The 12905-nt window shown below is 56.7% G+C and overlaps 1 protein-coding gene across 1 annotated transcript; it reads left to right on the plus strand.

Moving 5' to 3' along the window:
* The first annotated feature begins 348 nt into the window (after nt 1–348).
* Nucleotides 349–6908, plus strand: ZNF683 (zinc finger protein 683). Its single transcript, XM_029227165.1, is given in 9 exon segments — nt 349–380; nt 992–1331; nt 1972–2176; nt 3566–4260; nt 5378–5506; nt 6525–6559; nt 6561–6739; nt 6742–6816; nt 6819–6908. Coding segments are annotated over 8 exon segments (1509 nt in total). The 5' UTR covers nt 349–380; nt 992–1217; the 3' UTR covers nt 6896–6908.
* The last annotated feature ends 5997 nt before the right edge of the window (nt 6909–12905 follow it).

A 12905-nucleotide genomic window follows, 5' to 3' on the forward strand; every position in this document is an offset into this window, starting at 1 on the left:
CCTGCTCAGCCATCTGAGTTCTCTGAGAACCAGAGTTAACCACACCCCACTCCATCCCAGCCCGCACACTGAAGTTTACTGTGGCCCCAAGCTCTGGCAGTGTTGTCTCAGGTAGGTAAAGGCAGGTGGGCGGCTCGCCCTTGTCAGGTCCCATAGGGCCCCCGCCTGCTTGCCTGCCCCCCCTTCCTATTTGTGGCAACTTCAAATGTAGCGCCTTCCTGTCACCTCTCACACCCACGGGGGCCGCAAACACAGACAGAGGCTGGTGGCCCACCTGCCCACCTGCTTCCTTCCCCAGCCAGAAGGGACTTCTGCCGAGCCAAGTGAAGAGCCTCACCCAGGCCGCCTCTCCTTCTAGGGTGTTCTGAGACCTGGCGCAGGTTGGGAGGAGTCAGGGAAGAGGGAGAGGAGACCGGGTTTTGGAGGAATGAGACACCCGCGTGAGGGTGCCAGGCTCTGAGGGGCACCAGGGGTTAAGGAGGGTTACGGGGGGGAAAGGGAAGGGCCTCGGGACACTTGCCGAGCTGCGTGGTCCCTGGGCTGCGCGGGCCTCAGTGAAAGCAGCAGAGAAGTGAGGCGCTAGCCGAGCAGAGAGCTGGCACAGGGCAGCCTCCTGTCAGGCCAGTCAGGACCAGGGGACTCTGGGTCCGCTTGCTCAGACCACCCCTGCTGAGGAAGCTGAGCCCGGAAAGTCTGGGTGGCAGGACACTGGGGCTTCCTCAGAGGCCCAGAAAAGTTGTGTGGATGAGCTGGGGGACAGGGGCACCCCTCAGTGAGGAGCCTGTGGTTGGTAGAGTCTTGGAATAGCTTCTCAATTCCCTGTGGCCCTGAGGAGGTCTGGAATGTTTCCTCAGATCTCTGAGCTTACCTGGAAGTACCTCCATGAGGACCTTCCTCTCTCCTCTCTTCCCCAGGGATGGGATTCAGGCCAGCTGTGCTCTTTGCCTCTGATTGGCCAGTCTCCATTCAATCCTCTTCTTGCCCCTACCAGGAAAGCATCATTGGCTTTCATGTCATCGCTGAGACAGTCCTTTCACATCAGCCAATCCAACCCTCCCAGTTTGCAGATAGGGAAACTGAGGCCAGGAGGGGCAGTGACTGACTCAAGGTCACACAGTGGTTTCCTGGGAGAGCCAGTCCTCGAAGACAGACTCTTATTTGGAGGACCTTCACTGCTCACCTGTGACTGACCTGTCTTCCCAGCAGGTAGTGGGGTCATGAAGGGGGAACCCGCTCCAGAGTTGGGTTGTTGCCACAAGACTAAGCCCCTGGGGAGCACAGGAGACTCCCTGTCCCCCCACTCGGACTTCCAGCTCTGCCAAGGCGATCAGGTAAGATGCGGTCCCATCCCCAATTTTGAGGCCAGGCTGCTTCTGGAAGGAGGGGATGTTAGGAAGAAGTAGGGGGAAAATCTGAAGGGACCTAGATTCCCCTGGTCCTGAGCACCCGTACCCCGGCACATCATGGGAATGTGCCTTTGGAAGTGCCAGAGACCCTCTCCCGTGCCCCAGGGGCCCGACTCTCCTGTGAGGCATGAGAAGGGACAGGGCCATGCAGGAAGCTTGGCTGTGTGACCGTGGCCCGGGCCTTAGAGGGAGGAGGCTCAGGGCCCTCCTGTGGGGTACACAGTCTTTGATGAGGATTTTCTCTACGTTCACCTTGGCTCCATTCAGGTAGATAGTCTGAGGGTGGTCAGGAAGGAAGGGGAGGAGGAAGAGCAGGGCTGAGTGAGGGGTTCTGGGGCAGGGGGAGGGTAACCCTGGGGGTGGACGTGTGAGTCCCTTGGGAACGCGGATGAGGGAAGGGGAAGCCATTTGAGTGACAGACATGGTGGAGGCGGGTGTAGGTTGGGGGTTGGTCTTAGCTTCTCCTCCCCCTTTGGAAACCAAACTAGGAGTGGAACCATCCCAAGGGACTACCCCAGGGGACTCCCAGTCCCTGGCCCCCAAGCCCCTTCCCCCTGTCTTCCAGGTCTTGCCAGGCTTCAGGCCACTTCCAGACACAGTGGATGCCCATGGCCCGTCCTGTGCCAGCTGGCTGTGCCCCTTGCCACTGGCACTGGCCAGGTCTTCCCTGCTGGCCTGCCCTCAGGGCCCGGACGTATACCTGTGCACCCTGAAGTCGGCACCCCCGGGCACAGCCCCGCAGGGTCTCAGAGAGGATGCCTCGAGCACAAGTAAGCCCAGGGCACGGGGCTGCACCTTGGTGGAGGCTGGAGGTGGGAAGCACTGTTAGGTTTGGGGATGAGAGACATTGCGGACCCAGTGTCACTCATGAGGACAGTGCCTCAAGCACGTGTTACTGCCACATTCTGAGCTGGAGCTCTGCCTGGGGGTGTGAGGGGCTCTCAGGTGGTGACACGTGAGCAGAGGTGAGCAGAGGAGGTGGGCAGTGGTTTTCTCAGGCGTGGGTATGGGATCTGGTGTAGGCGCAGCTATTCCCGGCGGTTGAGAGTGGCGCTTTGTCTGCCTAGAGTGTTTGAGCTAGAGGGGCCTATTTTATAAGACAGGAGCCCTGACTGGGAGTCAGGGAGTCGTGGGTGGAGTCATGGTTCTGCCCTTTCTGGCTCTATGACATCATGGAGGCCAGTTTCTTCTTCCACAAAAGTACAATCTCACTAACCTATGTTCTATGTTTATTGCTTACGATACCCCATTTCCTTATGCAACTCGACCTGGAGGGCAGGGACCATGCTGCTGTGTCCTTTATTTCCCCAGCACAGAGTAAAGCAGCTCAGTAAAGCTGGTTGAGTGAATAAATGAGGATCCAAGCAGACAGTCTACTTTTTAATCTTTATACATATTTAATATTTTACTTTATATCACTCCCAGTTTAACTCCTACCTCATTGGCTGTTGCACCTCAGTCTCCCTTGCTTGCTCTCCATTACGTACCTCCTAAGTCTTCCCCTGCTCAGGAACTCAGTCCAGAGCCGCCGCCTCATCCCTCCCCTCCCCTCTCCTCCCATGTTCCCATCTCCTCTCTTCTCCTCTCCTCTCTCTTCTTTCCCCCCTTCTCTCCTGTTCTCTTTATCTAGAGTAGCAGTTTGATAGAACTTCCTGCAATAATGGAAATGCTCTGTACTTGTGCTGTCTGATACCATACCTACTGAGCCTTTTAAGTGTGGCTAGTGCAAGTGAGGAACTGAAGTTTTTACTGTACTTATTTTAATCAATTTAAATGTGTCTGGTGGCTACCATTTTGGACACAGCAGATCTAGGACCACCTTTTATGGGATCTCATTTGGGCCCATGGCACCCAGATTTATGTCTCCAGCTCAGGCTGCTCTGTTAATCTCCAAACCAATTCACCCAACTGCCCACTTGACTTCTCCACCTGTACGTCTAATAGGTTTCTTGAACCGCTTTCACTCTCTGAAATTATTATGCGCTGCACAAATTCTAGCCTCTTTTATTGGCAAGGGCAACTGCAGACCAGGAAAGCCCAGAGAGGGGAGGTGCCGTGCAGGCTAGAGCCCTCTCTCAGCTCTGAGCCAGGCAGGTTGATGCAGAGCAGAACTTTACCCAAGTCTGTGCGGCCCTGACCATCTTCCCTTTCCTGCTCAGGGCACCAGCCACCAGGGCGGCCTGCCGGCTCCTCCAATGGCGAGAAACTCACAGCCAAGTACCCTCTGAGCAGGGACAAGATGGGAAGCCAGCGGGAAAGAGCTGGCGAGGGGTCCCCCGGCCCATCCTTCTCTCCTCACAACAGCTCTTTCCCAAACCCTTGGCAAGAAAAAAAGAGCCCCAGCCCCTTGGCTTTCTGCTCCTGGCCCCCACCCACCCCCATTTCCAAAGAACTCCCATCCCACCTCTGCCCGTTCTATCCTGTGTACCCACTTCTCCTCCCCTCACCTTACCTGGTCACCTGTGGGGGCCTACCTTCTGTGCAGTGTCCCTCCCTCTTCATGCTGCCCCAGAACACCTCCTACACCACCATGGCTGTGCCCACCTTGCTGATGAATGTCTATGAGGCCGGGCACTCCAGCACCCAGGGGGAGACCCTGCACCCCTACGCAGGGGCCTCTCAAGCCTCTGGCCAAACCCAACCCTCCCAGGCCCGGAATCCAGGCTCTGCAGCTGCCAGGACCAACTCCACAGGGCTGGAGCATGCTGGCCGGGCGGTTCCAGCAAAGTCGGCCCCGCCGGGCTCCCAGGCGGGCTCTTCGGCACTGCCTTATCTGCTGAAGAAAAAGAATGGCAAAACCCTGTATGAGTGCAACGTGTGCAGCAAGAGCTTTGGGCAGCTCTCCAACCTCAAGGTATCTGCTTCTGGGCTCCATGGCTCCCCTCAGCATCCTTCAATGACCCCCCTCCCATCCTGCTTCTAGAATCAAGGACCTTACAGCCAGAAGGAACTCCTGGGCAACCTCTAGGGCCTATGACCTTGGCTGGTTCATTTGGCCCCTCAGTTTCACATCCGTAGAGAGGAGTCCTCTCCACACTAAAAGACTGTCTATGAGATCCTCTCATTTAAGTTAAAAATAGGGAAACTGAGAAAAGATTTGCCCAAGGTTGCCTTGATTTAATGGTGCAGTCAGGTCTTGATCTCAGTCTCTCAACATCTAGGGCAAAGCCCTTTCTTGAACAACCATCCTCTCTGATTCCCAGTTAAGCCTCCTCTTGTTTACTTATTTGAAGTTCAGGTGGGGGAACGGGTAGATTTTAGTGAGTCTAGACAACAGACCTGACAACCAGCCTTTTTCATGTGGGATCCTGCACATCAGCGCTGTGCCGTAAGCATCATTATAGGCATCGTCCAGCAGGGGGCAACCATGGGCACATCTCTGTGTATCAGCAAAGACCGGAAGCTAGGCGCGAGTTGGCACCTGCTGAAGTTGAGGAAAAGTTACAGTTATTGGAGAACAGCCCTTCTGCACCCTCTAGGGCATGAATTCTTAAACTTTAACGAGCCTCAAACCACCTGGAGAGCTAGTAAACATGCATATTCCTAGGCTCAGCCCCAGAGATTTTAATTCAGCTGGTCTGGGGTGGGGCCTGAGAATCTGCATTTCTAACACCCTCCCGGGTGATGCTGATGCTGCGGGTCTGTGGACCATACTTCGAGAAGCACTGCACAAGATACACACACACACACACACACACACACACACACGCACACACACACACACACGGGGTACCCCTCACCTGGCCTGCTAACCACAGCCATCTCCCCTCTTGCAGGGCAGCAGAGAGAGAGAGGGGATCCTGGGGAATGGTAGATTGGCCTTCAGGGAGGTGATACAGATGCAGGGGGATTGAGAGGCCTTGATGCCAAAAGGGGGCCCTATGGGGATGTGGGTAGAGATTTGAAGAGGATCCCCGGCTCTGCTGGAGGGCTCTGGGCAGTTGGCAGCATTTCTCCCACACCTGGCTCAGGTCCATCTGCGTGTGCACAGTGGGGAGCGCCCGTTCCAGTGTGCCCTGTGCCAGAAGAGCTTCACCCAGCTCGCCCACCTGCAGAAGCACCACCTGGTGCATACTGGGGAGCGGCCCCACAAGTGCCCGGTGAGACCATCCTCCCCCTCCCCTGTACTCCTGCAGGCTGCGGAAAAATTCTAGGCCCCTGGGGGATGGCACCCATGGCCTCCATTCCCCAACCATCCTGAGCAAGTGGAGACAGGACAGGAGGCAAGGGTTGGGGGAAAGAGGGAGGTGGAAGGGAAGGGCCAGGACGTGATATTGGAGGTCACCCCCTGGGCCTGGAGGGGAGAAAAGAGATGTATGTCTGTGGGGGGGAGAAGAATGAAGTTAGGAGTCCTGGGGATACCCATTGCCTACTTCCCAGCATAGTTGGAGGAGTTAATGCTATAGTGTGTGCAAAGTATATAAACACTACTTATAACATCAGCTCAATGTTAGCTCCCTCCCTCTTTGAGCCTCACCATGTCCCTTGGGAGGTCAGAAGGGCCCAGACTCTTTCCCTGTTTTAAAGAGGCAGAAATAAAAGCAGCATAGTGGTTATAGTCCGGGCTACCTGGGTTCAAATCCTAGCTCTGCCTCCAACTTGCTGTGTGAGCTTTGGCTAGTGGCTTCACTTCTCTGAGCCTCTGCGTTTTCATTGTAATATAGGAGTAGTACTTAGTCCTGCTTCTCCAGAGTCCTGGAGAAGACTAGTACACGAGACCAGTTCCTGGCATGTAGCAGCTCCCAGTAAATGTTAATTACGCCCACTGAAGATGCAGCCCCACGCATAAGGGTTCTATGTGATTATCTCATTCAGTCCACCATACCTATGAGGTTAGGTATTAATACTCTCATGTTACCAATAAGGAGAGCAAGGATCAGAGAGGGGAAGTCACCTATACAAGGTCATGCAGGGAGTGAAAGAACCAAGATACTAACCCAGTCTGACTGGCTACAATCTGCCAGACACTGTGGGTCCCAGGGAGGAATCATGGGGGGAAAGCTTCCAGGCCTGCATTACAGGGAGGTCGTAGGGGGGTATTTTCAAGATGGGGAGGGGGAGCAGAGATCCTGGGTCAACCAGGTGCGCAGAGCTGACGCCAGTGCCCATTCCCATCAGATGTGCCGCAAACGCTTCAGCAGCTCCAGCAACCTCGACTCACCTGCGCCTGCACTCAGGGGCCCGGCCCTTCCAGTGCGGTGTCTGCCCAAGTCGCTTCACGCAGCACGTCCACCTGAAGCTGCACCATCGGCTGCATGCACCACGGCCCTGCAGCCTTGCTCACACCCACCTGCCCCTGGCGTCTCTTGCCTGCCTTGCCCGATGGCACCAGGGGCACTAGATCTTGTGGTGGCCCCATCAGAGAGGCAGATAGACTGGGACGTGGACAAGGTCAATGTGTCCTCAGCATCCCGGGGAAGGCAAGGGCAGCCAGCCTGAGCAGTGGTGCCAGGACTGCCCTGGGGAGGGGGCAGGGGCAGAGCAATTAAAGGATTTTCTCTATGATGAGTTGAGGCCTCCTGAGCTTCAATAGTGGAGGGGGAGGTCACCATGTATTTGCCAGACTTCACACCCCACTCCACCTGGCAGTTCAGGGAACACAGCCAGGAAGAGACTATGCTGCCCACCGCGTGGGGTGGGTGCCTGCAGCCATCTACTCTGGCTGGGTTTGAGTTCCACTCCGTTTGGGACCTATCTGGGACCAGCCCCACCATCTCAGCTCGCCGATGGACAGTCCAGCCTTCCAGGTCGCTACAAGGTGCAGACCGTGCTGCCAAGCACAGGACACACTGCCCTCTTTTCCGAACAGATGTTCCAGCACCTGCCCAGATGCCTGTCTGCTGCTTGTCGCAACATTCTTGTCTCACAGTTCCTACGTGCTCCCTCAGCTGGTACTCCCTGCCGTGGTCAGGTGCGGCATACTCCTCCCTCTGTACATGCCAGGATCTGAGCTCCCTGTGGGAGAGGCAGGAACACAAGGATATCAGTGTCCACTCATGACCCACAAGCAAGATGTCCCCCTGTGTGTCAGGACCAGTCATCACAGAGGACAAATGGCTAAGGAGGCACCAAGCTCGGTGAAGGGGTAGAGGTCCTACAAGGACTGCCGGCAGGGAAGAACTGGCAGAGAGCCTGGGGAACTGGGACCCTCCTGATGGTCTTTCTTCCTGCAGTCCCAGAGGATCCCCCAATGTGCAAGGTACCCCCCCGAGAGTTAAGAGAGGTAGCATCAGGTGGGAAAGGGTACTGCCCTTTGGGGGTACAAGAGGCCCAGGTTATAGTCACAACAGTAGTAGTATTAGTAAATCATAATAGTCGGCCAACTTCCAGCAGGGGTCGCCGTTCCCATCCCTGTGGGTTTCGGATAGGCTTCCCCACCAGGGGAAGATTCCCCCACAGGCGAGATTCCCGCTGTGTCATAGGGTCTCCAGGACCGAGAGAGAGAACTCTCATAAGGGCCCACCATGGCAGGGTAAGGGCAGGGTCGGCGTCGGTCCCCACCAGTATCGAGGTCTAGGTTCCAAGCCCACCCGGTCACCCTTTTGGCTCCGCCCAACATGCCAACCAATCAGGCTAGCCCCCCCAATCACGCCCATTCCCGCCCCTGGCTCCGCCCCTGCGTTCTAGCCCCTCCTTCTCCGGGGGGGCGGGAAAGACGCTTGGCTCAGTCCAGCCTCCTGGCCCCTTCTAGCCCCAGGACCCTCCTTTCCGCCCTACTTTGTGCAGGCCCAGCTTGAAGGCTTCCAGCACCGGGACCCGGTGGGCCCCTGGCGCTTCCGGGGGCCTAAAGAAGTAGCGCAGACAGGGCCGAGAGCTGGAGCGGGGCGGGGGTGGGGTGGGGGAAGCGGGGGGGTGGTGGCCCGGGTGGGGACGACCCCTGCAGAGCGCACCCCCTGCCCTGGGGCTTGGGCAGCATCTGGATCGGTCCTCACCCCGCGCCCGCACTGCGGGCCGGGCGCTGTTTGCTCAGGGGGGCGGGCCGGAGGAGGCGTTTCTCTGCAAATGAGCTGGATCCGGGAGGTCCCCGCGGCCCGGGACCGGTCAGGTGTCCTGACGCCCCGAGCCTGGAACCTTGCCCTTGCCATCGCCGAGCGGCGTGGGGTCCTGGGGGCCCGCCTGGCTCGCCGCCTGGCCGGGCTAGGGGTCCGGAGGGAGTGCAAGGGGAAGCCGATCCCGGAGGAGGCCAGATCCCGGGATAGGTGAGGGGTTTGGAGGAGGGCCGCTTGGGGCGCCCCCGGGCCCAAGGGTGTGGGTGTGCGTCTTGGAGTGTACCTGATGTTCAAATAAGACTGTATGAGTGTCTGGGAGCATAAAAATATACCTGTCGGTGTACCACGATTTTGGTTATGTGGACTTTATATTATAAAGTTCCTGTGCTTTTATAAAACTTTACAACAAATTTGCAATTTCCTAAATCTGGCAGGTGGAATGCCAGGGATCTCCTGATTTTTCTCTCCAGAGATAGTTGAAAGGCAAATATGGGGATAGGCAGTCCTCCTGCCCCTGTGGACTTTGATTCTCTCATCACAGGACAGTTTAGCTCTGGTCTTCACGTCCCTTTGTCATGAGTATGACAGGTTCCTGAGTTGGCTTAGACTGCACTGCATTCGCCCTTAAATGCCATGGAGAGGTTTCCCCCTGTCATCTCAGATTGTAATAACATTAAACTTTTATTTGTCACTTGCTTGGTGCTGTACCTGGATTATCTCATTTAATCCTCACAGCAGCCAGACAAGGTGGGTATTTTGTGTGAGTCAGATAAGGAAATGGAGGTCCAGAGAGGTGAAGTCACCGCCCCAGTCACACAGCTGGTAAGTGGTGGGGCTGGGACACAGGCTTAAGCAGTCTGACTCCAGGGCCTGCGTCCTGAAGCACTGGGCTGCTCTGTTGCTGGAGAGATTTCTGGAGTGCAAGCCAGGGGGCCGGAGCTCTGTCCTAACCCTAGATGCCACTGGCCACGTGACCCTGAACAAATTGCTACATCTCTCCCAGCTGGTTCACTCTTACCTGATGTCTGAGAGAAAGAGAAAAGGCTCTGTGGGTGGCCAGGCTGAATGGCTGGGAGGGGCATAGAGAAGAGGACCCCAGTAGCTCACAGGCCCTATATCTGCAAAGAACATGGCGTGTGCTCTCAGGCACGGGGTGTTTGTGTCTCTGTGCAGTGACTGGGCACTTTGTTCTGATCTTATCATGACAGGGCTGTCTCCAGCCTACCCTGGGAGGAGTGGAGGCGGTCGTGGTGGGGCCAGAGTGAGGGGAGGAGTTTGTGCTGCTCTCTCACACCAAAGAGAGAAGGGAGGGGAGGGCCTAGCCACCCTATACCTGGAAGCCTGGGTGACCGCCGGGGGTGCCCACACCCTGCCAGTGCCCTCTCTGGAAGTCACATCCCCTCCCTTTACCCTGTCTGGCAGGAACCTGCCCTATAGGTCCAGATGGCACTGCTCCTCCCTTTCTTTCCCCACTTGAGAGGAGGCAGGGCTGCGGGTGAGTCAGGGACAGGAAGGGCAGGGTAGGGACTTCACATGCTCCTGGCCCAGCGTGATGATACATCCCATGTGTGCACTTGGACTTGGTTCTCACTGGCTGTGGGAATGGGACTCTGGCCCTGAGGCACAGGCCTCCGCTCCCTGCTGATTGCCTGGGTGGGGGCAGAGTGTACGGAGGGGGCAGCCAAGGCACTTCCTCATCTTGCCCCCATTAGCGTGGTGATGCCCAACCAACCTTTGGAGTGATACCATCCTAGTGTCTTAACTCCAAGGTTCACTAGCTGTGTGACTCGAGGCAAGTCACTTTACCACTCTGGACCTCAGTTCCTTACCTGAAAAATGAGGACAATAATATCTACCTTTTAGGATTATTTGTGAGGCTTAAAGGAGAATTATGTAGGCCTGATACCTAGTGCTAAACCTGGCATAGGGTGGGCCTCAGCAAATGGCAAGCTTTTGAATTATTAGGGTACTGTCCTTTTTCTGTATTCTGGCCCTGATACAGACCTAGTCCCCATTTTGGTCCCAGGCCCATCCCATCCCTGTCTCTCTGTCTCTGGAGGTGGAGTGGACAGCTGGGGGAGGGAACAGAGAGGAGGCTGCTGCATAGACCTCCCCTGCCCCGCCCCCCCGCCCCCTAAGATTTCAGGTACTCATCCTGCCTGTGTGGGCCCTGAGAGAAGAGGGGGGAGAGCCACCAGGTCCAGTCTGGAGGTGGGAGAGGAGGAGGCTACTTCATTCCTTTCCCTGTGCTTCCTCCCCAGGCCCTGGGGTGGCCAGAGCTGCCCTGACCTGGCCCAGGGCCAGGGCAGCACCAGCAGAGTCAGCCTCAAGGTAGGAGAGAATACAAGGGTGGGGGAGTGTAGGGAAGCAGAAGCTCTGGGAGGGGCTGGACCGGCCCTGAGAACCCTGACTTACAAGTTAGGCAACTGGAGTTCTCTCATCCCTCCTCTGCCACGGATTCACTGTGTGACCCTGAGCAGGTCACTTCCCACTTCTGAACCTCAGCTTCCCCGTCTGCAAAATGGGAAGAGTAATGCCTCTTAGGGCTGTTGTGGGAAATAATGTAACAGATGTAGAACCTCCAGTGCGGGGCCTAGATGCTCAGAAAACAGCTTCCTAATGTCGGGGCCCCTGGGGGAGGCATGTAGGGGCAGTACCTGTTCTCAGGACCCCCTTTCCACACTCCCTCTTTTAGCTTGACCTTCCCCATCTTTGACCCCTTTTCCCCACTTCCAGGTATTGCCCCCAGGGGTGACGCTGGGCCAGTGGTTTAACCTTCTGCCCGCAGTTTCCCCATCATCAGTGGGGACCTGAGCCATGGATTGGACAGAGACAAGGTTCCCCACTCCCCACCCCCTGGAGGAGCAGACGGCTTCCTCTGGAGGTGGCTCAAGCAGCCATGTGTCTCTCTGTGATCCTGAATACTATCAATAATTACTAGCATTTAATTGAGCACTGCTGGTACTCTGCATGGATTATCTCATACAATCTTCACAGCACTCCCAGGAAGCAATAGTTTTATTATCACGCCCATTTTACACATGGGGAAACTAAGATGCAAGAGGTATTGCAGGTAGAAAGTAACAGAGCTGAGAATCAAGCCCAGCTTGCCTTGCTCCGGGCCCCCAGATGAATCATCCAACCCTACTGTTTCTTGAGATGTTCAGCCTCTGGGGAGTGAGAGGCTGCATCTATTTCATAGATGAGTAAATTAAGGCATTTGGGATCAAGGGCCCCTGCTAGGAGGAATTTGACCCCAGACTTGGCTCCTCTGTTGCCAGGGACACAAACCCATCCCTGAAAACTGGTGTTTTGGATGGCAGTGTCCATTTGGGTCTGTGGTCCTGAACCCTCTCCCCTCACACACACAGCTAGGCTGGGCCCCAGGGGAAGACAGTGGACAGAAGTCAGTGTTGCCCCACTTAGGCGAAACCTCTTTCCAGGCTCGCTCTTGTCCCAAGAACATCTCTATGCCCAAGTACCTCCTCCTAAGTGTGTTTGGGAATCTCGGGCTGGGAGGGTACTGGGGAGTTGGCTGCAGGCTCTCTGGAAGCCAGGAGCGGGCAGAGGCCACAGGCATTTGTGGCAGGCATGCCCACAAAGCCCCTAAGGCCCAGGGCAGCTGGTGCCAAAGGGCTGGAGGCCAGAGGATTCCTGGGAAATCAGCAGTTGGCCTGAGAATCAGGAGCCCTCACTGTGTGACTTAAGTCATGTCAGTGTCCACTCTGGGCCTCACTTTCCTCGTGTGTAGAATGGGAAGGGGTGAGTTAAATGCTGAAGGGCCTTTCCAGAGCTCTGCCTCTTTGTCCAGATCTTGTGGCCTAAGAGGCAGTCTCTCTTTAAGGCAGCTCTGCTTGGTGTCAGAGCTCTGCTCAGCTTCTTCTGTGACCAGGAGGGCAGCTGGGGTGTCAGGGGTACCCTGAAGGCAGGGGAGTGATGCTGTTACCCAGTCTCTGCCTCTGCTTTCCCTCAGGCCCAAGCCCAGAGCCTCTCAGAGTTGGACCTTTGGGCAGGGAGCCGTGGCTCCTGGCTTTGGAAGCGACGACACAGCTCAGGGCGGTCTGCTGAGCCACCGGGGCGCCTACAGAGGCTAGCAGTGGGCAGCGCCTCTGACCTGGCCAACTCTGCCTCTGTGGGGCCAGAGAGCCTGGCACTGGCGGTGACCTCAGCAGAGCCTGCTGGGACCAGGTGTCCCTCATGCCCACCACCAGCTCCTGGATGTTTGGAACAAGGATTTCCAGGCTGCACCTGCCTGCAACCCCCGTACAAAGCCCAGGAGATTCCTCTGAGGCCTGAGCCACCCAGCAACCCGGAAGACGTGCGGCCCCGCCCAGCATCCTCCCCCAGGGCAGAGGGGGCAAAGGGTGAGCCTACCAGCGCAGGGCCAGCCCTGCCCGAGCCAGCCCAGACTCTACATGAGTGTCCCTCTGCCAGGAGGACCTGCTACCACATCACCGGCACCCTGCAGGGGCGTGGGCAAGCACCTGGGTAGGAGACTCAGGAGCCCAAA

Source organism: Monodon monoceros, unplaced genomic scaffold (genome assembly GCF_005190385.1).
Source record: "Monodon monoceros isolate NGI ecotype Baffin Bay Population unplaced genomic scaffold, NGI_Narwhal_1 Super_Scaffold_18, whole genome shotgun sequence".
NCBI classification, from domain to species: Eukaryota; Metazoa; Chordata; class Mammalia; order Artiodactyla; family Monodontidae; genus Monodon; species Monodon monoceros.